This window comes from Stenella coeruleoalba, assembly GCF_951394435.1.
Source record: "Stenella coeruleoalba genome assembly, chromosome: 2".
NCBI classification, from domain to species: Eukaryota; Metazoa; Chordata; class Mammalia; order Artiodactyla; family Delphinidae; genus Stenella; species Stenella coeruleoalba.
The window spans coordinates 107,578,697-107,605,466 of NC_137147.1; the positions used below are offsets into that span (position 1 = coordinate 107,578,697).

The 26,770-nt window shown below is 40.5% G+C and overlaps 2 protein-coding genes across 2 annotated transcripts in view; one reads left to right on the forward strand and one right to left on the reverse strand.

Moving 5' to 3' along the window:
- The window catches only part of EFL1 (elongation factor like GTPase 1), a 136,893-nt gene extending 127,095 nt beyond the window's left edge, over positions 1-9,798 (reverse strand). The window contains exons 1-4 of the mRNA XM_079912636.1: positions 9,636-9,798; positions 8,760-8,869; positions 5,846-5,913; positions 4,280-4,364 (exon numbers count right to left, since the gene is read on the reverse strand). Coding sequence (XP_079768762.1) covers positions 4,280-4,364; positions 5,846-5,913; positions 8,760-8,850 — 244 coding nt within the window. The 5' untranslated portion in view covers positions 8,851-8,869; positions 9,636-9,798. The remainder of the gene's footprint in view (positions 1-4,279; positions 4,365-5,845; positions 5,914-8,759; positions 8,870-9,635) is intronic.
- A 54-nt stretch (positions 9,799-9,852) lies between these two features.
- Positions 9,853-26,770, forward strand: SAXO2 (stabilizer of axonemal microtubules 2; the record flags this gene model as incomplete). The annotated part of the gene is given in 9 exon segments (XM_079912631.1): positions 9,853-9,954; positions 12,017-12,196; positions 18,411-18,610; positions 25,817-25,901; positions 25,903-26,074; positions 26,076-26,114; positions 26,118-26,360; positions 26,362-26,673; positions 26,675-26,770. Coding segments are annotated over 9 exon segments (1,365 nt in total). The 5' UTR covers positions 9,853-9,916.

The following is a 26,770-nucleotide window of genomic DNA, read 5'->3' on the forward strand; positions in this document are numbered from 1 at the left end:
CCCAGCCCTGGTCCCAAAGGAAGAAGACAGAAATCAGAACCTCGGGTTAACGTTCACATATCTGGAAGGGAAGGGAAGTGACTGATACATGTTGGCCTTGTGTGAATCTGGATGGCATGAATCAGTTTCCCCACGCCCTAGTCTTAAGAGATTAAGACCAGAGAGCCACAGAGTTGAAACCAACATGTGTGTAAACTCTCCACTTGCCCACAACCACAAACCCCTATGGAGGTGTTTACAAAGAGGTGAACCTGCATATGGATCTCTTTGCAGAAAGCCCCGCCATATCCTTGGTCTCCACGTTTGGAGTACATCCAAGCTACAGTGTGGCTGCCACCTGGGTAAATACTGAGTATCCCACTGAACCAGGCTGTTAGCTAGTAGCACATATGCCTGAAGTACGAACTGAAAGCCTGTAAGTTAAAGCCCACTGCAATTTGTTCTACATAGTGCTTTACAAATTTTTAGTAAGTTGCCAGTATTTTAAAAATTGGAGGATTTTACCAAAAATCTTGATGCCAACTTTTCTTGATAAAAAAAAACAAAACAGAAAAATACAGGGCATCAGTCAGCTGCAGCTGACTAGCACTAGCCCCCAGCCAGGTAGTGGGGGGTGTTTCATGGGTGGGCAGAGTCTGCTCTCCAGCTCATAACAGTCCCACCCAGACCGCCTCATTCATGCAGAGCTGTTGACACCAGCACCGCGTCAAGAACTAATAATATAGTACTTAATAATCAAATTAGACTGGTGTTGGAATAAGTAGTTAACTCTTTGGGGGGAAATTTAAGTTAGACATCTACCTCACAGCTTGCATGTATACACACACACGTGAACAATTATGGTAGGATTAAATGTAAAAACTGCAAGTATAAAAGAACTGGTAGTAAACTAGAAGTAATTTTTATTTCAGTCTTGTGTTTTCATGTATATTCTACAACATACTGAATTTTCTATAATACATATAAACTTGTAAATTTATTTAAAATTTTTAAAAAGACGAGTTAGAATGAAAAATTCATTTCAGAAGTTCTGCAAGAGCAATATTTGCTCACAGGTATAAAGAGTAGGTAGAAATGACAACAATAGGCCTTCTGACAACAATAGTTCAGGAATTTCTAAGTATTTAATCCATCTGAATACATTTCTCTCATCTATAGTTGCATCCTAGGCTAAAGGATTCAAAGGTATTACATCCTCTTAGGATTTTTTATAGTATGTATATTGGGATTGGGATTATTTCCTAACTCTTGAAATGACCAGATAAATGTATAGTATCCTTGTGGGAAGGGCACAAAGAGAGGTGGCTAAGAAATAGGAAAATAACAAGATTTAACAATATGGTCCCAACATTCGTACCAAATTTTAGTCACAAATGGAAAGATGAGAGAGGCTCCATTTTCTCAAGGAAGAACTGGGGCCCTGGAAAATGCTAAAATAAGAATATCACCTTGATGGTTTTCAACACTCTATCTGTAATATGCATAGTTTGGGTAAGCTTATTTGCTTACCTTAAACTAGAAAAATACCTTATCTTTCAATCCATGTGAGGATTTGAAAAAATTTTTTGAAAGCTGGTTAAATTAAGAGTCAAAACAAGAAAGCACTTCATTAACATTTAGTACAGAGATCCTCAACTAACAGGGCATTTGGAAGGGGCATGGGAAGGAGGGGAAGAAGTGGTAAACACAAAAATCACCTGTGGAGTTTCTTCAACCATCACGTTTCCCTCCTCCAGAAGGGAGACCCCCTTCAGGCTGTCCCACCTTCACAGCAGGAAACGCCCCATTCCAGAGAGTCAACGCTGAGATAAGGAGGAGAATGTACCTCATCTCTCGGATGTTTTGAGAACATGTCTCAGTCAACAACCCCAACTTCCATCCCCATTTTGCAGATGTGGAAAGCAAGGCTCTAACTGTCAAGTGTGGTGACTGCCTAACGCACAGCCCCTTCTAGGCCATCACGGTCACAAAGAAACATGTTGAATACTTTATGGCTCCACTCCAATCACCACTGATCAGACCAGGAGATGACCATCCAACCACAGACTGGCTGTCCATAGATGCAACCTCTGCCATAGCCTGGCATCAAAAGACAAGCTGAGCAACATCCTGCTCTTGAGATGTATGCTCGTAAACGTAGGAGAAAGCAGCAGCAAGCAACCGAACTAAGGGAAAAAACAGGAGCGGAGAGGAGGGGTCAGGGAAAAGGGAGTTCATGAAGATGGAGGCACTAAGGGTAGGCAAAAGCTATAAAAAGAGAAAAGACTTACAGGGTAAAAACAGATAAAAACAGAGAACTCAACCCAAGGATGCCGGTGGAGCTCCAGAGGGAAGATCCGTTAACTTTTACTGATGGTCTCTAGAGCCATCCTGGATCCAGAATCAACAGCTGCCTTCACTTTCTTTGAGATGTCACTCCAATAATGCTCCTGCTTTTGGATTTTCACGAATATTGTTTCCAGTATCATTTCACACATATTCTGTCAATAAGCCATCCCACCCCATCCCAAGCTAGCTTAAGCCTCTGCTCTGTGCAATCAAGAAAGTATATCTAGGACAGTCTGAGAGCAAGTTACCCAAGGTCATACAGTTCAACAAAATAAAGATTAGACCATTCAATTCCCTGGGACCTATAGCCATTTTCCTGCAACACTGTACCACAAAGACAAAAGGGAACTGCAGTGACTGAAGGTCATGATACATAAAGTAAACCTTAATAAAATGGTTTAAAAAGGGGTGAAGGAACTGGAGACAAAGTCCAGAGAGCAACTAAAATTGACACTAAAGTAATCTTCAAATGAAAACAGACTAATGAGTGTGGAGAAAGGAAGGCTACAAATGTCTTGAACTCTATAAAAATACGGAGAGAAAAGAAATAAACTGACCACTGACCCATTCACTGGATCACAGAATGACAATGTCTAAAAGGTGAGAGGTAGATTTTAAAAAATAAGGCATCAGTTTAAATACTAAACACTGGGAATTCATGTACCTAAAAGCTTCAAAACTGGTTTAGTTCAAAAACACTGTAAGACTGACCTCAAAGAGAACAGTCATGTCCCACATAGTACAACCCTTGGTGTCAGTGCCAGACATATGAAGGATAAATCACAGGTCAGTCCATTAGGAAAATGAAATATAGCTTTATTATTTTCTTCTAGTTATAAAAATTCACATTTTGTGTAAAATTTCCAAACAGTGCAAAATAAATATTTTGAAACGTGTAAGTTTCACATAATCCAGCCACTAATAACTACAGTTAAGGTTCTGGTATGTGTCCTTCCAGACATCTTTATCTATATACATAATATATTCTTATTACTAAAACACATTCATATCTTATAAGTATTTACTCTGCAACTTGCTTTTTGTCTCCTACTTTACCTATTCTATATGATTACATATAGGTCAAACAGTTGTTTGAACAGCTGAATAGCATTTCACAGCATGGATGTATCAGTTTACTTAACTATTTTCCTTAACTATGTAAGGTTGTTGGTATTATTTTCCCTATTACAAACTTTTGAGTGAATGTCAATGAACATATATCTCATGTGCTTGTATGACTGTTTCTGTCAGATAAATCCCTCGAAGTGTTACTGTCAAAATGGCATCCTGGGGCTTCCCTGGTGGCGCAGTGGTTGAGAGTCCGCCTGCCGATGCAGAGGACATGGGTTTGTGCCCCGGTCCAGGAAGATCCCACATGCTGTGGAGCGGCTGGGCCCGTAAGCCATGGCTGCTGAGCCTGCACGTCCGGAGCCTGTGCTCCACAACGGGAGAGGCCACAACAGTGAGAGGCCCGCATAACGCAAAAAACAAAATAACAAAAGACAACAACAAAAAAAATGGCATCCTGATCTGGGGATAAAAACTATAGTGATTATGGCAATGCGTACACAGTCAAGTAAATAAGACTCTAGATCTAATAGGCAGGCCATAGGACAGAAGGAGGACCTAGCAAGGAAATGGGACAGTAAGGCTGAACCAGCAAGGTCCTAAGACTCCAGACCTTCCCTCTGAAGAAATCTATACAATCACCTGAGTGGATGGGGGCAAGTGTGAGCTGCCAGTTCTTCTGCCCTCAAGCCAGTCAGAGGTCCCCGTCTGTACTCAAATGTGGACAGCCTGACTCTGATCTGACAACAGATCATCTGGAAAGGCCAGAATGAAATTTGTGGAATGTAAAGCAAAAAACCTGAGGCCTGAAACTAATTCAGGAAGAGAAAGAAAGACACAAAAGATACAAAACCATTGTTCTTTAAAACACAGATCGATTTACCTTTTGCATAATGTAGTGAAATGGCACTGGATTTCATAGTGATCCCTCGGACCTGTTCATCCTCTCTGCTGTCCATGTACCTTAACTGTAAAAATGCAACATATGCATCCGTATTTCCCAATGAATTAAAATGTAATATTAAAATGGACTGATTTGGATTTTTGTTTTAAATACTTAAACTTTTAGGCTTATTGCCATGAAGTTGTTCGTTATGTCCCATTATTACCTTCTTAATCTCTGAAACATTTTTCTTTCCTAGTACCACTTATTTCTCCCACCTTTCCTTTCTCCTGATCAATTTCTAACTTTTTATCAGTTGTAATGCAAGACAATCACAAATTGTTTACATTGCTAGTATTTTTTTTAATAGGCTTTATCTTTTTAGAGCAATTTTAAGTTTATAGAAAAACTGACTGGAAAGTAAAGAGGTTCCCAAGCATCCCCTCTCCTCCTACACACACAGTTCCCCCATTACTTACATTTTATATTAGTGCGTAGTGTGGTACATGTTACAATTAATGAACCAATATCAATACACTATTATTAATTAACGTCTATAGCTTACGTTAGGATTCAATCTTTAAATGTACTATGACGTGTCCACCATCACTGTATCATATTTGTTAGCTGTATTAATCTTTTTGAAGAACAAACTGTGGCTTCATTGATCTTTTCTAATTCATTAATTTATGGTTTATTATTTCCTTTCATCTACTCACTTTAGAGTTATTGTACTTTTTCTCACTTCTCAACTGGGAAAAATAAAAGCACTTTATTATTTCATTCAACCCAGTTTTTTTAGCCTTCTATAGACAGTATCTTCGGCCAGTTCCCCACCCAACGTGCCTCAAATGCCCAAGTCTTCCTTCAGTCTCTTAGGTCTACTTTTTGAATTCAATTTTGTTTCTCTACCTCCTCTTCTCTATATTACCAGTCACCTGATAAATCCTACTGACTATATTGTAAATTCACTGAAGGGAGGAACATCTCTATCTTTCTACTGCAAATAAATTATTCCCATTTCTTTCAGTTCACAGTTAAAAACAAAGGTCTCTATCATTTCATTTCCTAAAACATGATCTTCCTTCGTCATGACCCTCAAGCTTCAGAAGCCTTCCTTTGGTATTTAGGTTAGCCTTCAACGTCTTTGTGATCTGATACATTTTTTCTACCTGCACCATTTTCTCTCTCAGTATAGGCAAACGTTCCACTCAAATGAAGCACAACCCACAAATTAGCCTTCATGCATTTTATCCACATTATTTCCCACCGTGAAGCATCTCTTCCACCTGTGAAATTTTCCACAATCATGCGAGGTTATCAAATGACTGGTTGCAAAAACTCATTCTTGCACTTATAAAATATTCATATAAAGTAACATAAAGCAATATAGAAATAACTTTTTCTCAACGATCTCTTTTATCTTGCTAAATGGACTGGCAGCTTCTTAGATGCATGAACTATGCTTCATACTTTTTCGATCTTTAAGAACACAACGAAGGACTCATCACATTGTAGATTTGCTAATACTAACTGAAATGCAAGTATATATCAAATATAACATACCTTGCCTGCCAGGCGGCTGGAGATAATGCCATTGCTAGATATAAGACAGTCAGCCAGAGTAGTTTTTCCTGTTAAAGTAACAATATTAATTTAAATCGATTTCTTTTTTTTAAAGGGTGAAGTAGGTAGATTGTATCGACAAATTTAACATCTAACCATAGAACTGGTTTAGCAAATATTTCCTATTTACCTATACTAAGTGAAGCAAGATACAACAGGCATTTTAATTAGAACTTTGAACAAAACGTCATCTGGAAGGACACAGATTCCAGCACTCCACAGTGCTGTAATCTGTATTGCCAACCCTGCGGATCAACCTCACTTTAAAATCCGTCAAGCAACATTTATTTTTAAGGACAGAAAAAATGTTTTTAATTCAGGCATAATTTACACAGAGCAAAGTGCACAGACTCTTAAGTGATAAGAAAAACCACTGTGCCAATCAAAATATAAAACGTCTGACAAACAACTTTTACAGTACTCAAATCTGTCCGACAAAGAATTTGATCAAGTTTATTGTGATTATTACATCAGTCATCAGATATCCATAACTGTGTCCAGGCCTATAAACTTAAACTTTTTTTTTTTTTTTTTGGGCGGTACATGGGCCTCTCATTTTTGTGGCCTCTCCCGCTGCAGAGCACAGGCTCCGGACGCGCACGAGCCCAGCCGCTCCAAGGCATGTGGGATCTTCCCGTACTGGGGCACGAACCCGTGTCGACTGTATCGTCAGGCGGACTCTCAACCACTGTGCCGCCACGGAAGCCCTAAACTTAAACTCTTGATAGCTCAGCGTGACAAAAGGATAGCACAGCAATCATTTTTTCCTCTGGATGATATACTGGGTAAAACATCACCAAAAAACAATGGAACATTATCTTTTGCCATATTTCCTCATGTATGGCCTCAGCTGGCTTTGGCCAGTTAAACTGTCTGAAGAAAACACCCATTTGGCAAAGAAATTCATGAAATTTACCCATATCTCCTACTGTTTGCAAGCCAATGGAGGGCATCAGCTACACTGCAGTGACCAATGCTACCTAGTATCCAAACATAAACCCAGGAATCTACTCTAATAATAAAAGAAATTCTTATGATACTTAAGTACCCATTTGGACCTTTAATACTGTATTACGTGCTTGTCATGTAAATATTATGTATTAGCATATAACCCTAGAGCGTCACTTTCCTGCTTCCAATGGAGTAGAACATTCTAAGTACGGAGAGCATATATCCCCCCAAATGCAAGTGTCAAGAAAGCAGGGACTTTGCTTTATTCACAACTGTATCTCTAGGACCAGAACAAGGCTTGGCATATAAGAAACATTCAATGAATTATCTGTTGAATGAATAAATGAATCACAGGTTTTCTAGGATAGTATTATCTTAACATACTTTTAAATGGTAAATTTTAAAGTAATTTGCTGTACACACAACATGCCACTGCCTTGCTGCATGATTTAATTCACAAAGCAAAAAAAATACTTTTGTCAAACATCATGTCCTCAAAACGTGAGCAGCATAATTATAGAAACTCATGGGGTAGGGTTAGCCACCAGATTTGTATACAAAACTCATTCTCAGTTGCCTTCACCTACAAAGTGATCCATCACCTCCCCCTTTAGTTCCCGTAACTACTTCACTTCAACTATTTTACCAATGGCAATAGCCACCTAACCTCTTTTCTGCCCTTCAATCCATCCAAAACACTCTCACTGGACCATTCTTACTAAAGTACTATTTGATTACAACATCCCTGCTTTATTCTGTTCTCCCAATGGCTCCCTATTACCTAATAATAAATGCCAATGATCATCTTCATGATAAAGCACGTACCTGCCAAGGGCTTCTCCTTATCATCATTTAATCCTCACAATGCTATAAGGTAGGTTTGGTTTTTATTCCAGTACACAGAGGCTGTATACTGAAGCTCAAAAAGGCAAAGTAACTTGAAATGGAGTTTTGAACTCAGATTGTCTAACTCCAGAGCTGGAGCACTTAATCCATATCCTTGTGCCTAGCTGGCATGAAGGGTTCTTTAAGATACAGCCCAGCCTACCTCTTCACTTTTCTCTCTTACTCCCTCACCTTCAGGATGGTATATAGGTTTTATTTCACACTCCCAATCCTATCACTTTGCTGTGGCTACGTGAACTAAGAAGGAGTCTGAAACCAAGCGCGGGCTTAGCAGGAGGCACTGCTGTGGTATGAAAGCAATGTCTGTGAGAAGCTAAGCGCCATGCATCCCTGTCCCCCTCTCATGTCCCGTGCTTTGGTCACAAACATTTCATTCTCCCCTTGCTGACATTATTCCCACTTGAAATGTGTGCCCCCATCTGCCATCTTGAATCACCCGTCCGGGGGGGTCATCTCTAACACTGTTATAAAGCCCTTTTCTTAACCCATTACTAGCTTCCCGACCCTCCAGCTCTCTCAACCCTTAGAGTCTACTTTTTGCCTGCCTCATGTTGTGCTGCCTCAACCCCCAAATCACCTCTCTATATAGCTGGGCGGGTGCCCTGTGCATAAATCCTTACCTTCTGACATAGCTAGCAAAATACTTCGAACTTAGCAGATGTTCAATAAACATCGGACGAGTTAAACAGAATCACATAACACAGGTTCTGAGGACATTATGTCAAGGCTACAGACGTATTATATTACAAAGCCATTTCAAAATACTTGACAAATACTAAAAAACTCAACTTCTCGTTTAAAAGACAACAAAATATACTACATAGAAGAATAACAATCACTAGTTAGCTGTGTTCCTCCCACAGCAAAGTTTAAAGGGAAATAAGACTTGCCACTTAGCAAGCATCACTCTCAACTGCCCACATCATCACTCCACTGACACGTGTGGAGACACACCCCCTTAATTACTGAAAATAAGCCATTTAGAAAGGATTCTTACCATGGTCAACATGAGCCAAAACACAGATATTCCTGATGTTAGCCGTGTTTTTCTGGAGTTGAATCATCTTATCCAAACTGTTCAGCACCATGGTCACTTATTTCCTGTGACTAATAGTTAAACATGTATTACAAATGGCTGAAGATCGGGGCGTTAAAAGATAAAAGTTTCTACTGCTGGGAGCTGACAAGACTTCTCGAGTCCCTTAAAGTAATAACCCAACGGATGCTTACTGAAGGGACAGACCCATCCAGGCCCAAGTCCAATTTGAGCACTTCAACAAATACTGTACCACGACTGTACTTGGGGAGTTTACTCATCCTTCCGGATCGGCCCTTTGCGATGAATCACAAAGCTCGTGGGGGTTGGGTGCACAGTGACACCTGGAACTCTGCCCCGTACTGTGTACTCGGGCATTATTTCTCCAGGTCAGTGATTACATACTGGAAGGGTCTTATGCAGGAGGGAGAGAAGATGCCGACATCTCTCTCTTCCCCTGCTCGATCCTTTTCCAAGCCTCTCCTATCACTCCCACTTGCTTTCACTGGAGGTAAAACACCCAGCTTCCCGACTACATTTTGGGGTCATGTGCAGGTGCACTGAACGTCTTCCATTCCTTTCCACACTGGGGAAACCAAGAAAAAACAAACCCTCAACTCTACATTCCCTTTATCCTCACTCCCTTTTTCTTTGAGGATCCCGGGTCCGTACTGAGAAACGGCCGGACCGGCCCGGACACTACGCTCGCACGGCAGCCGCTCTCAGCCCGGGCTCGCTCCTAGCTCCGTCCACGCCCTGCCGCCGCGGCGCCCCGGGACCCCCACTGCCTGGAGTTGGCGGAAGAGGACGCCCGGACGCCTGCGGGCCCGCACTTACCGGCTGCCGCCGCCCTGCCAGCCCAGCTCGAACCACAGCGCCGACCACACCACGCGTATCACAAGCCCCCTGACCTCCGCGTTCACCTTACGCCCGCGCGCCGGGGGCGGGGCTGAGAACGCACGACCTTTGACCCGCCTGCGTCTCTGGCGTCGCCGGAAGCAGGCGGAGCATCCGTTAGCCGCGCGCCCCGCCGGTTACCTGGACTGAGCCCGGCGCGGTGGAGCTGAAGAAGCTGCGGCTGCGGAGAAGCTGTGGAGCTGGGCCCGCGAGCCGGGAGCATGAGGACCTGGTGTCTGTGTCAGATTTGTACCTGCGGGTAAGAAACGGCCGGTGTGGCGGCCGCCGGGGCTTGGAAGCGAGCTGGGGTCTCGGGGAACGGAGCCCTCAGAGTGGCCGCCCCGCCAAGGTGGAGGACGCGGGCCCAGCGACGTCCCACTTATCCCTGAGTCCGCAGATGCTCGCTGTTCACCCGCCAGCTACCGCGGGTTAAGCAGTTATGCTTTGTCGGCTCCTATCCACGGGCGCAAACTGAAACGCTGTGGCGCCAGGCGGATGATATACACCTGTGTAGCGGCGGCTGGATGTCAGGCTGCCAAGTGTGGAGACCTGATCCGACGGGGAGAGTGTATGCCCACAAAATTTTTTTTTAAATTTATTTATTTTTGGCTGTGTTGGGTCTTCGTTACTGTGCGAGGGCTTTCTCTATTTGCGGCAAGCGGGGGCCACTCTTCATGGCGGTGCGCGGGCCTCTCACTATCGCGGCCTCTCTTGTTGCTGAGCACGGGCTCCAGACGCGCAGGCTCAGTAGTTGTGCCTCACGGGCCTAGTTTTTCCGCGGCATGTGGGATCTTCCCAGACCAGGGCTCGAACCCGTGCCCCCTGCATTGGCAGGCAGATTCTCAACCACTGCGCCACCAGGGAAGCCCCTATGCCCACAAAATTTAAAATAAATAAATAAAAGGAAACGGAAGGAGAGTAGAACGGTGTGCAAGTCTATGAGTTTTCGCCCTGTGTTAGGCTTTCTTCTGTTCGTAGCTTTCCGTCCCCGCCTAACCATATTCCCGTTCCCAGTCCCATCCAGACTGCTTTCCTTTGGGATCTGACGGACTGAAAAGGTAGTAGATAGTCTCCTGAAACCCAGAATTGGTCAGTGAGTCCTGCCTAAGCTGTAAGCAGTCATCTCCTTCCTCAGCTTCCTTGCTGACCCAGGGATTAGACGACTATTTGCTAAATAAATATTGTGAATATGTCAATCCTGTCGTACTGTAATCCCCTCCAAAGGAAAAACACTTCACATGGTGATGGAAAGCAGTTTCCCCATAGTTTCATGGTAAATGTTGTTTTTAATTACTAATTGGATGTAGATTAGAAGATAAGTCAGCCTTTGAGGATTTGATTCATATCTGAAAACGCTGATGGGCAAAAAAATTGATTAATTTTTTTTCTAATCTTTAAATTAATTTCTATCCAACCTAAGTTCCTTTCCCATCCAGCTGTCAGGAAATTTCAGTCTTCATTATGTTGGAGGCTTCCTTTTTCCCAAGCAGTAAAACGGTCCAGGGAGCAGAGGCATTGCCAATGCAAGAGGAGTCTTCTCTGGGCTTTAAACATTGGTAATGCTTCCCACTGAAATGTCTCTTGCTGGAGTTCACATAATCCCTTCAAGAGTGGTGCCACCGCTGCTTTGAAGTTTATGTTTGAGGTACAAGAATCTTGGCAAAGCTGGGAGCCATTGTTGTAGGGTTCCACCTAACCAACTCTTGATATCCGGCCACCTCCTGGATCACTGGTAGAATGGGGCAAAGACGCCTGCTCTTCTAAGAACTCCTTCCCCCTCATCTTCTACCTCCTTCCTCTCTCTGGGGAATCGTCCCCTCTTCCCTCTTTTGCAGTTCAGGACCACCTGTTTCCTCTTAGGACCTCATTTCCAGCAGGACATCTGATTTCATCTCTTCATGAATTGTGTTTAAAAAGACAGGAGAACGTGTTGACTTCAGGCAGCTTATATCCTCGGCCCTTCCAAAAATCCTACAAGAAGGAAATGTCAGGGTCCTGATTACCTGCTTGAAATAAAGGAGGGGAAAAAAACAAGGAGAACAAACTCATTAATATTTCAATACATTGCCTCTCTTTAGGAGGATCAAGATTGTCAAAGAGACCACTTCAGGGAAATTTTGACCTGCATCTGCTACTTTTTCATCTTGCTGTTTGAATCTTTTTTTTTTTTCATACTATGTAACTAAATCTTTTCAAATGTCTGTTTCTTTCACTATATCAGTCAAAACAACCATCTATCTCAGAATATCGTTTTCTCTGCAATGTGTATATACAATTGCTCATGTGCGTTAAACTATGATAAGTTATTTATGTTTGCATAGGCGACATCATTGCCCACATAAAACCACAAGGATTTATGAAAATTCTGACTTGTCTTGTCCCACAGCTGAATATTTGGAAAACTATCCTACGTATGGCAGTGTTCTTCCACCTCAGAGTTTGAAGCCCAAGGAAGAATTTCCAGCATATCGTTGTAAAATGGAAGGAATAACAACATTTAAGTAAGTATCAAGAAACTGTTTGCTTTACCTATTTTTCTCCCCACTCTTCTGGGGTTTTTTGTTTTTTGAATTTTATTTTATATTTTTTATACAGAAGGTTCTTATTAGTTATCCATTTTATACATATGAGTGTGTATATGTCAATCCCAGTCCCACTCTTCTGGTTTTAATAAGGTGTTTTTGTTTTAAACTCTTTAAACTATTTAGTTGATTTAAGTTGAACCAGTTGACTAGTTGAGTCACAACTTGAGGAAAACAGAAAGATGAGAATTAAGTTAAATGAGAAAAATGAGAAGGAAAGGGGATATATAAAAAGTTCTATTGATTGTTTTTGTTAACCTCCTAAAATCTCTTGTGTTTATCTGTTTTCCATTGTGACCAGAACCTAGAGGAATGCAGCAGCTTCCCAATGGTTATGTTTGTATCTACTCTAGCTTTTGCATCTCTGATCTGTTTTCTAACTTTAGCCAAGATGACCTTTTTATGTACTGTTTATTTTTTATTTTATTTTTTTATTGAAGTATAGTTGATTTGCAATGCTGTGCCAATCTCCGCTGTACAGCAAAGTGACTCTGTTATACATATACAGACATTCTTTTTTTATATTCTTTTCCATTATGGTTTATTGACAGGATATTGACTATAGTTCCTCATGCTATACAGTAGGACTTTGTTGTTTATCCATCCTATATATAATAGTTTACATCTGTTGGGACTTCTCTGGTGGTCCAGTGGGTGGGACTCTGTGCTCCCAAGGCAGGGGGCCCGGGTTCCGTTCCTCGTCGGGGAACTAGATCCCGCGTGGATGCCACAGCTCAGTGTTCACATGCCGCAGCTGGGAAGCCTGCATGCCGCAACTGGAGATCCCGCATGCTGCAGCTAAGACCTGGTGCGGCCAAAATAAATTAAAAAAAAAAAAAGAAAAAGAAAAGAAAGTTTACATCTGCTGATCCCAAACTCCCAGTCCATCCCTCCCCATCCCCCACCCCCCTTGGCAACCACAAGTCTGTTCTCTATGTCTGTCAATCTGTTTCTGTTCTGTAGATAGGTTCATTTGTGCCATATTTTAGATTCCACATATAAGTGATACCACATAGTATTTATCTTTCTGAGTTATTTCACTTAGTATGATAATCTCTAGTCACATCCATATTGCTGCAAATGGCATTATTTTGATCTTTTTTATGGCTGAGTAGTATTCCATTGTATATATGTACCACATCTTCTTTCCATTCATCTGTCGATGGACATTTAGGTTGGTTCCCTGTTTTGGCTATTGTGAATAGTGCTGCTATGAACATAGGGGTGCATGTATCTTTCTGAATTAGAGTTTTGTCTGGATATATGCCCAGGAGTGGGATTGCTGGATCATATGGTAATTCAATTTTCAGTTTTCTGAGGAACTACCACACTGTTTTCCATAGTGGCTGCACCAGCTTACATTCCCACCAACAGTGCAGGAGGCTTCCCTTTTCTGCACACCCTCTCCAGCATTTTTTATTCATAGACTTTTTAATTGTGGCCATTCTGACTGGTGTGAGGTGGTACCTCATTGTAGTTTTGATTTGCATTTCTCTAAATACTTAGGGATGTTGAGTAAGATGACCTTTTTAAAATGCAGATCTAATCGTGTCACCTCCCTGCTAAAACTGCTGTTATATTTTCCCATTATATTTAATGTATACCAAAATCCCTTCATTGTTTGCTCCCTGCTTTCTTCTCTGATTTATTTTCACTGTAATGCCCTTTGCACTCTTACGGTTACATCTCATAGGACATGTTTCATTTCTTGGAAGTACCAGGCTTCTCTTGTCATAGAGCCTTCCAAGATACTATGTTACCTGCGTGGAATTTTTCCTGCCTCTTTACCCTAATTAATGCCTATTCAACCTATAGCTCTTAACTCAATTATCACTCTGAAAAGGCTTCACTGACACTCATCCAGTTTTCAGGCTAGGTAAAGGTCCCCTATGTAAGTTCTCAAAGCATCTGCCTATTATTTATCATTAGATTAGTTTCAGTGTTCCATGAAAGCAGGAACTATGTCTGTTCTTACCTCAGCATTCTATTTCCAGAAACCTGTTACAATGCCTACTAGCTCATAGTAGGCACTCACTATTTACTCAGTGTGTGAAAGACAAAAAAGTCCATTTAAGCCTAAACTTTTCGTTTGGACTCAGCTTTTTTGATCTTTGTCAGTTCAATGGGTTCTTTTCTCTATTTTCTTAATGTGTACACTGTATTCAAGGTACAGTCTTAGGCATTAAGTGTAAAATTATCAATAAAGAGAGGTTCTTGCTTTCCAGGAACTCATACATCAGCTTTCTATAATTTAGGGTTTTTGAAATGCTCTGTAACAACTTTAATTTTTAGTGCTATCCATTTTCTTTTCATTTCAGATAGAGTTTATTTTACTTACCTAGCAAAGGTGGAGACCTTCAAACTTTTACTGCAGTACTTATACCTTTAACATTTCAGACAACTCTTGCAGTGCTTTGGTGATTCCAGTTACTTCCCTCATACTTTGGTGTGATTTGGAATCATCTAGAAAGGTTAAAATTGCAGATTCCAGAGCTCCACCTAAAATAGTCAGTAGACAATGAAGTGGATCCCAGGAATATGCTTTTTTTTTTTTTTGCGATACGCGGGCCTCTCACTGTCGTGGCCTCTCCCGTTGTGGAGCACAGGCTCCAGATGCGCAGGCTCAGCAGCCATGGCTCACGAGCCTATCCGCTCCACGGCATGTGGGATCTTCCTGGACCGGGGCACGAACCCGTGTCCCCTGCATTGGCAGGCGGACTCTCAACCACTGTGCCACCAGGGAAGCTCCTATTCCTTTCTTTCTTGATGCCTTAATGATTCATAACAGAAATTTGAAATAAATTTCACACTATTCATATTTATTGAATAAAGATTTTGCATTTAACCAACTCGAAGTGTTAAAACCAGGAAAGTTTAACCTGCCACATCTTTCTTTAAAAGGCAATTGCTTTTCAATTCTGGGCTTTCTCAGTTGCCTTGTTCAAGTAGCCTGTAATAGTAAACAAATAAAATAAAATCAAAAAAGAAATGTCCCAACTCCCAAAAGGTTCAAATATGCCAACAAAAGTAAAACTTCCATTTCTTAAATCATCATCTTTCCACTTACTAAAACATTAGATCTTTTCTTCATAGTTTGACTAGGGAACTAGCAGTATTTCCAAGAGCCATATTCGAGGGGTTTGGAACTCTTGCTTGACTCCCTCATGGTGACCATGTTGACTAGGCAGTAGAAAGCAGCTGATTCATCTGTACAAACAAAGAATCATGTGTCATTCTGTTCTATACTTTTCTATAATATAAGAAGAGACTGTGTAAAGAGCAGATGTCTGGACTTGTACCGGACTTTTGATCCTTTATAGCATTACAGCTGTAGCACAGTAGATGATTGCCAGAGTTGGCAGGAAGTCTGCCCTGAAAGTATGATTCCAGACATGTCAAATGTTTTAGGATATATCAGATGAATAAGAGTGCATTTACCCTTTACTGCTTCTCCATAGAAAGTTGCTTTGGGTTTGGAGGTAAACTTTCTAACTCTTAACTAATCTTACTAGAGAAACTAAGACTTCTAAGCTTTCTCTGTCCTCTCTACTTCCTGATTGCGTTTTAGCCTGTTCCTCTCTAGCTGGTATTTGGGAAGAGCAAAGAACAACTCAGATGTCTTGAGAAGCAGAGGTATGGGATTTCTACTATTATTTATCCACTAAATAATATTTCATAAGCATTCGTTAAGTGTCAGGTGCTATGCTAGGCACCTGGGATACAGTGGTGAGCAAAACAGTCATGATCTCTGTGCTCACAGACGTTGCAGTCTCGTGAAGGTGGCAGTCAAAAACATCACTCAAAATAAGTATAAAATTGCAACAGTGATCAAATCTATGAAGGATAGGCGCAAGGTAACTTCGGATCCAGAATAAGAGGCTTGACTTTATCAGGGAAATGAGAAAAATGAGCTAAAATCTGAAGGCTGTAAAGCAATTAACTGGATTAAGACTGTAAGAAAGTGCCTTCCAAGGAGAGAGCAGCATGTAGCAGGAAGGAGCATGAAAAGAAGGAAATTGTCAGAGAAGGCCAGCAGGAGCAGAGGAAGCACAGTGTGATTTGAAGCTAGTGAAAGAGGCCATGTTCAGTTTTTTCTGTATCCTTAGAGCAATAAGAAGCCATTGAAAGTTTCTTTTCTTTCTTGTTTTTTGTTTGTATGTTTGTTTGTTGAGGGGGGTACGAAAGAGAGGTGAGGAAGAGGCTACGGAGATGAGGGCAAGAATGACCTGATCAAATTTATGTGTGAAAGGATTACTTTGGGTGCAATGTAAGAAAAGATTGGAGAGAGAACTAGTAAGTGAGTTTAGGAAGGTATTGAATTGATTTGAATGAGCTATTATGAAAGCTTGGAATGGTGATGAGAGAGAGAAAAGCGGATTTAAGAGATATTTAAGAGGCAACATTGACAGGAGTTGATGATGAACAAAATGTAGGAGGGAGGTAAGGCGTGAAGGGTTAGTCCTAGGTTTCTGAGTACAGCTGAAGAGATGGTGATGCCAGTCAGTAAAATAGGGAACAAGCCAATAGGCCCAGATTTGTTGGGGGGAAATAGTTTGATTAGGGGTATACTAAGTTTTGAGGTACCACTGAATATCCAACAGGCCACTGTAAAAACTGGTACGGAGCTAAGAGAGGAGGTCTGAGTGGAGACGTACGAGTGAGAGGTGTTTCCATATAGTTAGTAATTGCAGCTGTGGGAGTAGAGGCGTTGTCCTCAGGAGGGAACGTTGGGTGAGAAGAGGAGAGTGGGTAGCCCCAGTGTCGAGGAACTGCCCAACTTCATGACTGACTATAGGAAGGCGAAGCTGCGTAGGAGACCAAGAAGAAATAATGAGGAAGGCAGGGAGAGAGAATTTCTCAGAAATAGAGGGAGTGGGCAATAATGTCAATTAGGAGTTGAGAGGTTAAGTAAGATGAGGGCTAAAAAGGTCTGGTGGATTTAATCACATAGAAGTCATGGTGCACCTTCAAGCTGTGTTAGAGAAGTGACAGTGCTGGAAACCAGGTTGAAGTGGGTTGATGGGGGTGAGGAAATGGAGTTAACAAGTCTAAGAGGTTATATCGTGACTAGAGAAGGGATTCAGTGAGTTTTGGTTTTTGGAGCTTATGGACATATACAGAAAATATTGATTAATACAAGTTGGTTTAAACAAATGATACAATGAGTGAAACAGTCCATAGTGTCCCAAAGAAAAAAAGCAATTTTGAAGACTTTTAGTAATTTGTAGAGCTAACATATCATCCTTACTGTGTACTAAACACTCATGTGTATGCTGTACATGCATGCATTTGTCAGTCCTTCAAACAACCCTGTGAGGTAGATGGTATTATTGTCCTATTTTATATCTAAGGAAACTGGAGCATAGACAGAGTAAGTTACCCCACATCATAAATCTGGTGAATGACAGAGCCAGGATTTGGACCCAGGTAGTCTGATCAGTCTGAGTCTGTGGTCTCACCACCCCACCAGACAACCTCAGTGTCTGCAGTACAACCTCTGCCACATAATGTTATATAATGCCCAGGGTGGCTAGGGTACCATATGACTCCTATCCCTGGCAAGGGCTTCTGGGGATCTGAAGATGGATAAGACCCACATCAACACTATGAATATGATTCATGTCTAAAGGCCAGAGTTTAGACATAAATTATTTCTTTAATTGATTACTTAATGATGAGCAAAAAGACAGCATGACTTCAAGAAGAGAGCGTGCCCAAATAGTTTATTAGAGTCTTTAATAGGATGAATAAGGATTTTGACAAAATGGACCCAGGCGATATAGTTAAAATTGTTTTCAGATTCATTAAATCTTTAACCTAAGATTTCCTTCCAGGTTAGGAAAAAATTCAATTATTTGAAGATTTTATTTATGTAAGATCCAATTAACTGAGGATCCATTGTAAAGCTGTTTTGAAAACTAGGATTTTTGACATTTATTTTTCTTATATGTAGTCACTGGATAGGACATAAAGGAATTCAATAATCTCTTTCAAGTAGCTTATCAACCATCACCATTTTAATATCTTCTTAGACTTTTCAAGTAAAAAAAAGTCTGGAAAATTTTAATACTGCATTGAAATACTAAGAAATAAAAGAACCTGTGAAGCTATGTTTCAAATGTATATAGTTCAGGTCGGATTCTCGTCCTTATGAAATAGTCAAACAGCCTCACCATGCACCAGAAGAATATAAACAAAAGCAGGGGGAGATTGATCTTGGTACTACCTACAAACGGCATCTTAATTCTTGTAGAGTGCAGCGTGTGGCAATAGCTCAGCCTTTGGAGAGACAAGTTAAAAAAGGGAAGTTGGATACTGTCCCAGCCTATAAAGGTAACTTGCCATTTCAAAAATTAAAGAGCCAAAAAGCAAAAACTTACTTCCAGCTTTGAGATCTAACATCAAATCATGATTTTGGTGCATTGCAAAACTTAAGTCTCCGTGGCTTAAGAAAAAACTTTTTTCTCTGTTGTCTAAATAGTATTGTATAGTGAGAAAAAAACAGACTATTTGCTTGATGGAGAGTTGGGAGACCTGGATTCCTGTCCAAATTCAGCCACTTAATTAGTTTTCTCTATCTCAAACCATGAAAACAAAGGATACCACTGAACAAGCAATATGTCATATCTGTCACATTATGCCACATGTAGTCGGTACTGTTCCTTTCCTTCCATCCCAGAATGAGTTGAAACTTTACTGAGCATACTGGAGCCTTTGAGAAAGTCAAATAAAGAGCAACCCTCTTCTCCATTCAAGTTCTGAACCAACCGGTAAAGCAAAAGAGTTAGCAGGTAGAGAACCAAAATACTCCCTTTATACTGATAAAGGCTGGAATAGAGGGTGAAGCTTGCATCTGTTAGCAGATGGTCCCTGATACTGAACCTCAGAATACAATAGGCTTGTCCACCCAGTGAGACAGTGTTGGAGCACCACATAGGCAACCTGCTCCTCCGAGACTTCCAGCATGGAATACCTTCTGCCTCCTGGCAACTGACTTGGAAGAGTAAGGACTGTACAACGTACGACCAGTTTCTTTCCAAAAATCAATCTGATTATATAATAGTCTGTTACTTTTTGGCAGGGAGTGGGGTCCTTTATTTTTAAACAATAGGCTATCTTGTTCATATTTTTTCTGTATTTTTTTTGTTAATAATGTAATTGCATATTTAGGCTTAAGCCTTTTCACTAGATATGTGACATAACTGAATGGGTATGTCCTAATATAAAGCCCTTTTGTATGAGTGATGCCATCCACAATAAAAGTAATGATTTATACTTTAAACCGGTAATAACTGAATACATCCTTTTTCTTTAAATGTCACTCTTACCAGTTTAATGGGTAACTAAAGTATATGGTATCAGTATGCTGTGATCTATATGTCAGCCCAGGAGGGAGATCTATACAAAGGACACATTTTTAAGACAATGCATGTGGTGAACAAATATATTGTTATAATCTAATATAGCATATAGTAATTGCTAAGATATATGTTTATTGGTATGCAGAGGGGATAGTGTATTGTGTAATAATTTGACATAAAAGATAATTGGTGAAATGTCTGTACTAGGTCTTTTAAACAACCGTAGTAAGATTTTTTCTTTTTTTCCCCACATAGTCTATTTAAAAATACAACAATACTGATATTCCTTGATGCTGTGACTGTTTACATATGACACACACACATACACACCAACACTGGTTCTGGTTTCTTATTACCTGGGTTTCTTATAGATTCCGTAATCCAATGTTGAGGATTCCTGGGTTCCTTCTGGCCTTCTCTCTCCTCATCTTCCCTAGTGAGGAAAAGTGATCCTTGTATTTCCAGGTTTTCAGGCATGAGACAACAAATACTAAGGGCCAAGGGAATAATTCGTCGTTCTGCGTGATGATTGTACTGCAGGTTTTGTAGATACCTACTGAAGGACAGGTCTGTAGCTAAAGAGAAATCATAATGTGAAGAGACTCTGTCACTGTCACCGAAGAATTAAAGAACAGAGCAAAGGCAGAAATGGGATATGATTAAAAACAAAAACGAAAAACTCTACAAGATGGTGAGAAGGGTGACATCTAGATTCTGGAGATGTGGTTCTGTGAAACTGGTGGCTCGTAGACAGAAACATACCTACCCCTAGCAGCCTTGCTTTAGAAATTCATTCAGATTAAAATGTAGATAATGAAAATAGGTCAGTATTTGATTTGATACTTTTTAGGGATTACTCTTCTGTGTGCAGGGCACTATAAGGAATAGAGATCTGAATTGAGCATGGTTGTTGACATTTAGAAACTTTACAGTTGAGATGATAAAAAGAGCAATAATAGCCTGAAGAATTAAATAGTCATCCGAGAAATAAAAATATGAGATATCACAAGAAGGAGCGAATAATTCACTAGAAAATTAATGGAACAATTAGGGCTTCAAACACTTAGACTAAGCAAGATATCACTCCAGGCTAGTCTGGGAATGCATCACAGACTAGTAAGTATTGATATATAGAAAGAGGAGGGATATCCTAAAAGCTAGGATGAGATGAGCAAAAAAATCATAAAGCCAGAAAAATAAGAGAGTTGTTCAGTGAACATGGTGGGAACCAGAGAATTTCAGGATCTGAGAGATTGGTGTATCCAAAAATGTAGGTTGAGATCAGCTTGTGAAGTCTTGGTTGTCAGACTGAGGAACTTAACATTTTTCTGGTAGCCACTAACATTTCTGAGTTCTGCTACCAGATAGGATATAGCAGATGGCAGAGAGCCATTACTTCCACTGAAACAGTTTAAAAAAATACATAAATTTTTAAAAACCTTTTTTAAATAGAAGCAAAGAACTAAAATTACAGAGACAGGGGAGCCCTTCCTAGATAAGTTGAGATGGCCAACTGTGTACTTCTCTGGGAGCATTTGTCAAGTCTAGGCCAAGGCTGAAGATTAGGGTAGCATCAGCAGCGAGACCCTCCTAGGGGAAGGAGCAACTGACATGTAGGCCAGTGTGACCAACTGGAATCTGTAAATACCCCTGATGTGTGACTGGTTTTCCTTGTGGGATGTCTGCTGAGTGATTAGGGGGCATGGTGGGCTAGAGGACTGGCCTAGAAAGAGCCCACAGAAATATCCCACAGTCTCACTTGGGAGCAGGTGCTTAGGGGAGAAAGTCCCACTAAAATGAAGGCTCAACCACAAACACATCACAGGTCTTGTCCTTGAGAAACTTGTAACTAGAGGAAGACCATGTCTAACTGAAGGTGCCGCTGAATGCCAGCCGCGCTCAGTTCCTGACTGGATTAAGGTGACCTGCCCCATATCCTACCTGCGTAACATAGGAAAGAGCAAGCTGTCTTCTGTTGAAAATAACATCGATTTTAGTTTCTATGGTTTTCTTATACATGACATCCAGCACAGAGTAAAACATTATGAGAACTATGAAGAATCAGGAAATATTTAAAGAGGTGATGGTCAAGAAATTTCCAAAATTGATGAAGTAATCAGGCTCCAGATTCAAGAAGCTCAACCAACCCCAGAATAAACACAAAGCCACGTCTGGCAACTGTCGTTAAACTTCTGAAAACCAAGTAAAGATAAATTCTTAAATTATAAATTCTAAAGATAAATTCAGTTAAAGGAAGCCCGTGCACAGCAAAGACCCAACGCAGCCAAAACTAAAATAAATAACTAAATTTATTTTTTTAAAAAAAGGGTTGAGCCTGGACCTGGACAACAGAGGAACACCCTATCCACACACACACCCACCAGATTACTGAGCACTGAATAACAAGCAACAACAGTGTACCATTGGAGAGAAGCAAGGTTACAGAGAGACATTCTCTGAGGTGCAGGTGCAAAGAGAACGCCTAAAGCTGAGGATGGCACAGAAATTAAGAAAACCAGCCCGCCTCTCCCCCCGCTCCAAAGCACAAGATAATGCCAAAGGAATTTAAAGCTGATGGTACGCTGAAGGTAAGCCTAGCAACAACAAAAGCCAAATCTAGCTCAGCTGCTGATTGAGCTGACTTAACCCCCTTCACTAAAGCCCTGGCAAGTGAAGATGTATATCCGTTTCTGGACATAAATACTATTTATCCCAGTCTCTACTGTGCTACACACAATATCCAGCTTTCAAATACAAATTATAAATTGCACAAAAATAACATTTTATGGAAACACAGCAATGCCATTCATTTACGTATTATCTATGGCTGCTTTCATGCTATGGTGTCAGAACTGAGTAGTTGCAACACAGACCATGTGGCCCACAAAGCCCTAAATATTTATTTAATGAAAATGAAAAAATACGATATTAAAATGTATGGGATGTATCTAAAGCAATGCTTAGAGGGAAATTTATAGCATGAAATGTTTGTATTAGAAAAGAAGACAGTCTTAAATTAACAGCTTAAGAGTCCATCTATGAAACTAGAAAAATGAGCAAATTAAGCCCAAAGCAAAGTAGATGGAAAGAAATAATGAAGAGCAGCAATCAATGAATCTGTAAACAGAAGAACAATGAGAAAATCGATGAAACCAAAAGCTGAATCTGTTAAAAGATAATGAAGTTGAATAACCCTAACCACACTGACCAAGAAAAAAAAAAAAAAAGACGCTAACTACAGATATCAAGAATGAAAATAAGGATCTCACCATAGATTCTGTAGAACCTTATTTTACATTATTGTTTCTTCTGTTTCCTTATTCTTATCTTTGATGATTTCATCAGGTTGCTGTTCATTCCATGTTTGCCTCAAGAAGGCAAAAATTAAAATTTAGGAAGTAAAATTGACAGGATTGGAAAACTCCTTGAAACAGGGAGAAGGGAGTGAGGGAGAGAAGATTAGCTGGGTGAAACCTTTACCTGAGATACCAAATTCAAAATAGTGTTTTCTTGTTGATGTGTTATTTGTGGGGAGTATGAGTCTGAGCAAGATGGTGAATTCAGTTGGGGCATACTAAACTTCAGTTTACCTCTTGTACGTCTGTATAGAGGTGTCTAGTAGGAAGATAGATATGTTGGTTTGGATTTGAAGGGAGGTCTGGAGTGGAGATTCAAGTTTGGGAGTCATCAGCTTATAGGTAGGGGTAAAACTGTGAGGCTCGTTTGATGATCTGTAGATTGAGAAAGAAAGCATAGAGCCCTCTGACTTTATAAAAATTGGCCCCAATTCCTTAGTGCCATAAGACAACACAGGGAACAGAGTCCCAACTACCAAAAGAACTCACATATGCAGCTGAGGACTTTTGTCCTCAAAGAAGAACCTAGAACAGCTCGCTATATAAGGATGGAGATGGAGCTCCGCATAGAAATGTTCATGGTGAGCAAACACATGCAAGCACCTCATGGACTTAAAACTGTTCAGGAGAAAGCAAGCTTCCTGTCTAGATTTTAGTGGCTAGAAAGCAAAAGAATGAGCTGAGGCAACTGGATTGCCCTTATCTAACAAGGGTAATACTGTAGCTGCCAAATGAGCAGACTGCATTGTTAGATGTGGATGGCATTATATTTTCTTTCCATAAGTGTCATAAGATACTAAGAATAGATGATGTTAATAAAGACTGTGATGTTTTAAGGCATTGCTATAGAATGTTATTAATAAATATTCTAGAGCAAATAATAAATTTTCTAGGCATATGAGCATAGGAATATTTATGAGAGGCAAATCAGTTTTCTGCAGTTATCTGAAATTGATATTCTTGCTGATACATGCTGTCAAACCTTGTCTCTCAGTCTCCAAATTCTTGCTTCCTTTTTGAAAACCAAAGTTGTTTGTTAAGGGAGAAATATTCTGTTTTTCTCTCATGAAATTAACATCATTTTCTTGTAGACATTTTGGCAACAAAGGCTCTCCCTGTATGTTTATAGGGAACCATAGGTCTTCAATAACATCCTATGGTTTCCTTTTAGTTACTGAAAAATAGTGCTATAATTTTATACTTTAGATTGCAAACAACAGAGATTCCTTCTTGGTGCCTCAAGAAAAAGCGAGTTTATGGTAAAGCTCTATGTGAACTGGAAATGGAAAGCTATCGGGTACAGAGGAAGCTTGAGGGAAGAGCTGCTCCCTTCATCTCTGCCATGAGCTACATGGCTTCTCTCACAGCATCTTCACTTCCCTTTACACGTCTTCTCTGACTGCCATTCTACTAACTGGCCTCCCCTGACCATGTATCATCTCTGTTTCCTTACAAGTCTATTGTGAAGTCTTCAACTTACCATAGCTCTCCACTTCTGCTTCATGGCATCCTTTTACATTCTTCTCCCACTTTTATCTGGCTCCGTATTTTCAAATTTAGGTTCACAAGAACGAGAATGTGCTTGACCCAGGTCATCTTTTCTTGCCAAGTTGTTTCTTGCCAGGTCTCTACTACCTTACAGATTGCCTGCTCTTAGGTCAGGTGTCCACTCTCATTCACACATTTGTAGCTTGAGGGTGGCGGGAGTAATCATTTGGTTGAAGACCTGGCAATCTTGGCAGAAATGCCTATGGCTGAGGAATTTGTCTCCTCAAAGGAGGTATCCACATAACAAGCATCTGAGTTTTGGCCTTTCCAATAAACAGTGCATGGACTTTAGCCTAGACTCCAATTCTTTATCTTGTATATCTTCTGTCTTTTATAAATTAATTTTTGGTATTTAGAAATACATATTTTGGGGTGAAGTCAATTCTGTAGTAGTTCTCAGCTTTCCACCTTTCTTATCTAGAAATGGAAAACCTAAATAACCCTCAGTTGAAATATAAGCACTTCAGTTTTCCATGCGTGGTTTAGGTAAGCTGCAAGAAGCAGAATTAAGGTATTTAACACTAAATCCCAGACTCAGCTCTGATATTCATTTCTAAATTCCACGTACAATTTCTAACACTTTAGAAAGCACTCAGTTTTGGCCCCTCACCTCTAGATGACCCTTTATCGTTCAGGAATGCCTTGAAGCCCGTTTTCTCCAGAGGAAAAGTTGAAGCCAGTGATCTTTCTGGGACAGTACCAGTTACCCTGTAGCCTGTGTCTTTGCTCAGGGAGTCCAGTAGGCTTCCTAGGGTACAGTGGAGTTGAAATTTTCTCTTCTTTGAGGAGTCCCTTCGAAGCAAGGAGTAATACCTACATCATTTTTGCCCACACATCAGGGCCCTTGATTTTATGGTAATCCCTGGATTTCATGTTTTACTTTAGCATTTTGTAAGTTAGAGCAAAAATCCCAACCAGTTCCTGGGAACACAACCATAATCTCCTAAACTCTGTCTTCACCCAAAACACAACCTTCTTGGCTTTCAAAAACTATCAACAATCAGGCTCAGATGTTCCATTCCCTGATGTAATCACAAGAATCTTAAAGTGGAAAGTTACACGTATTAAATTGGAGTATAGGGAAAGGAAAGTGGAAGTGAAGAAAAAAGCGTAAATCTGAGGGGAATCAGTGAAACTTCATACTTGATTGGTGTTCAGATTTCTAAAAGAAATGAAAGGATGGCAATGAGAAAAGTCAGTCATGATTTTTAGAAGGTGGTTGTTTTCTTCAGTATTTATACATGCTCTTTTTTTGTTGTTTTTTAATTTTCAAGATGATTATAGAGCTTGGGACATTCAGAAAAGTGAACTTTATAAACAAGAACAAACTTACTATCCCCCTACTGTGAAATTTGGAAACAACATTTCAGGATGACTGTGTACCTTGTGAGATAAAGCCTAGGCAAAGCTTTAAACCCAGCCCTGCAGTCAAACATTCTACAGTCCCCTTTAATGGTGATACAAGTCATCACCTTGATTACGTACCTCATCAGCTAGAATTCAAGTTTGCGAGGCCAAAAGAAGTTTACAAGCCAACCAACCAACCAACCTTTTGAGGATCTCACAACTCACTGATATGACTTCCAGGGGCTTGTTGGTGAAAATGCAAACATCTGCAGACCTCCATACACCAGAGTGTCCCAAAATGCTCAATTTGAAAGAAGCACTGAATTCCGTGACAGTTTTCAACCATGGGAAATCCCACCACCCGAAGTCAAGAAAGTACAAGAGTATGTCCCTCCCGCAGGTATCGTGCAATTACACAGCACAAGCCACATCGATTATGTTCCATATGAGGCCAGACGTGTTGTTCCTTCCCATCAGGCCAGCTTCTCGTAGAAAAAATAACAGTGTTCCTTCCCAAGGAAAAAGCACCATGAAGGAAGATTTTCCAGCATGGGAAAGTTGTTGTCAAAGATTTATTAATATTAAGCAGGAGCAGCAGATCCCCAACCCATCTGGAAAGTTTGATGGTTTGAGCACTTTCAGATCTCACTATGTGCCACATGAATTGATTCCAACAGAGAGTTGCAAACCTGTAAATGTTCCCTTTAAGGGTTCTATTCCATTTGATGACGTAACCGTGTACTCTCCCGAGTGTGCACCAAAGAAACAGGAAATCTGCCCTGCCTAGTTATCCTTCTCCTCCAGGTTATATCTTTGAACATACAAATTCCCGAGGTCATAAATTCTTCCACACGATCGCTCCCACGGTGAAGGCCTTCTAA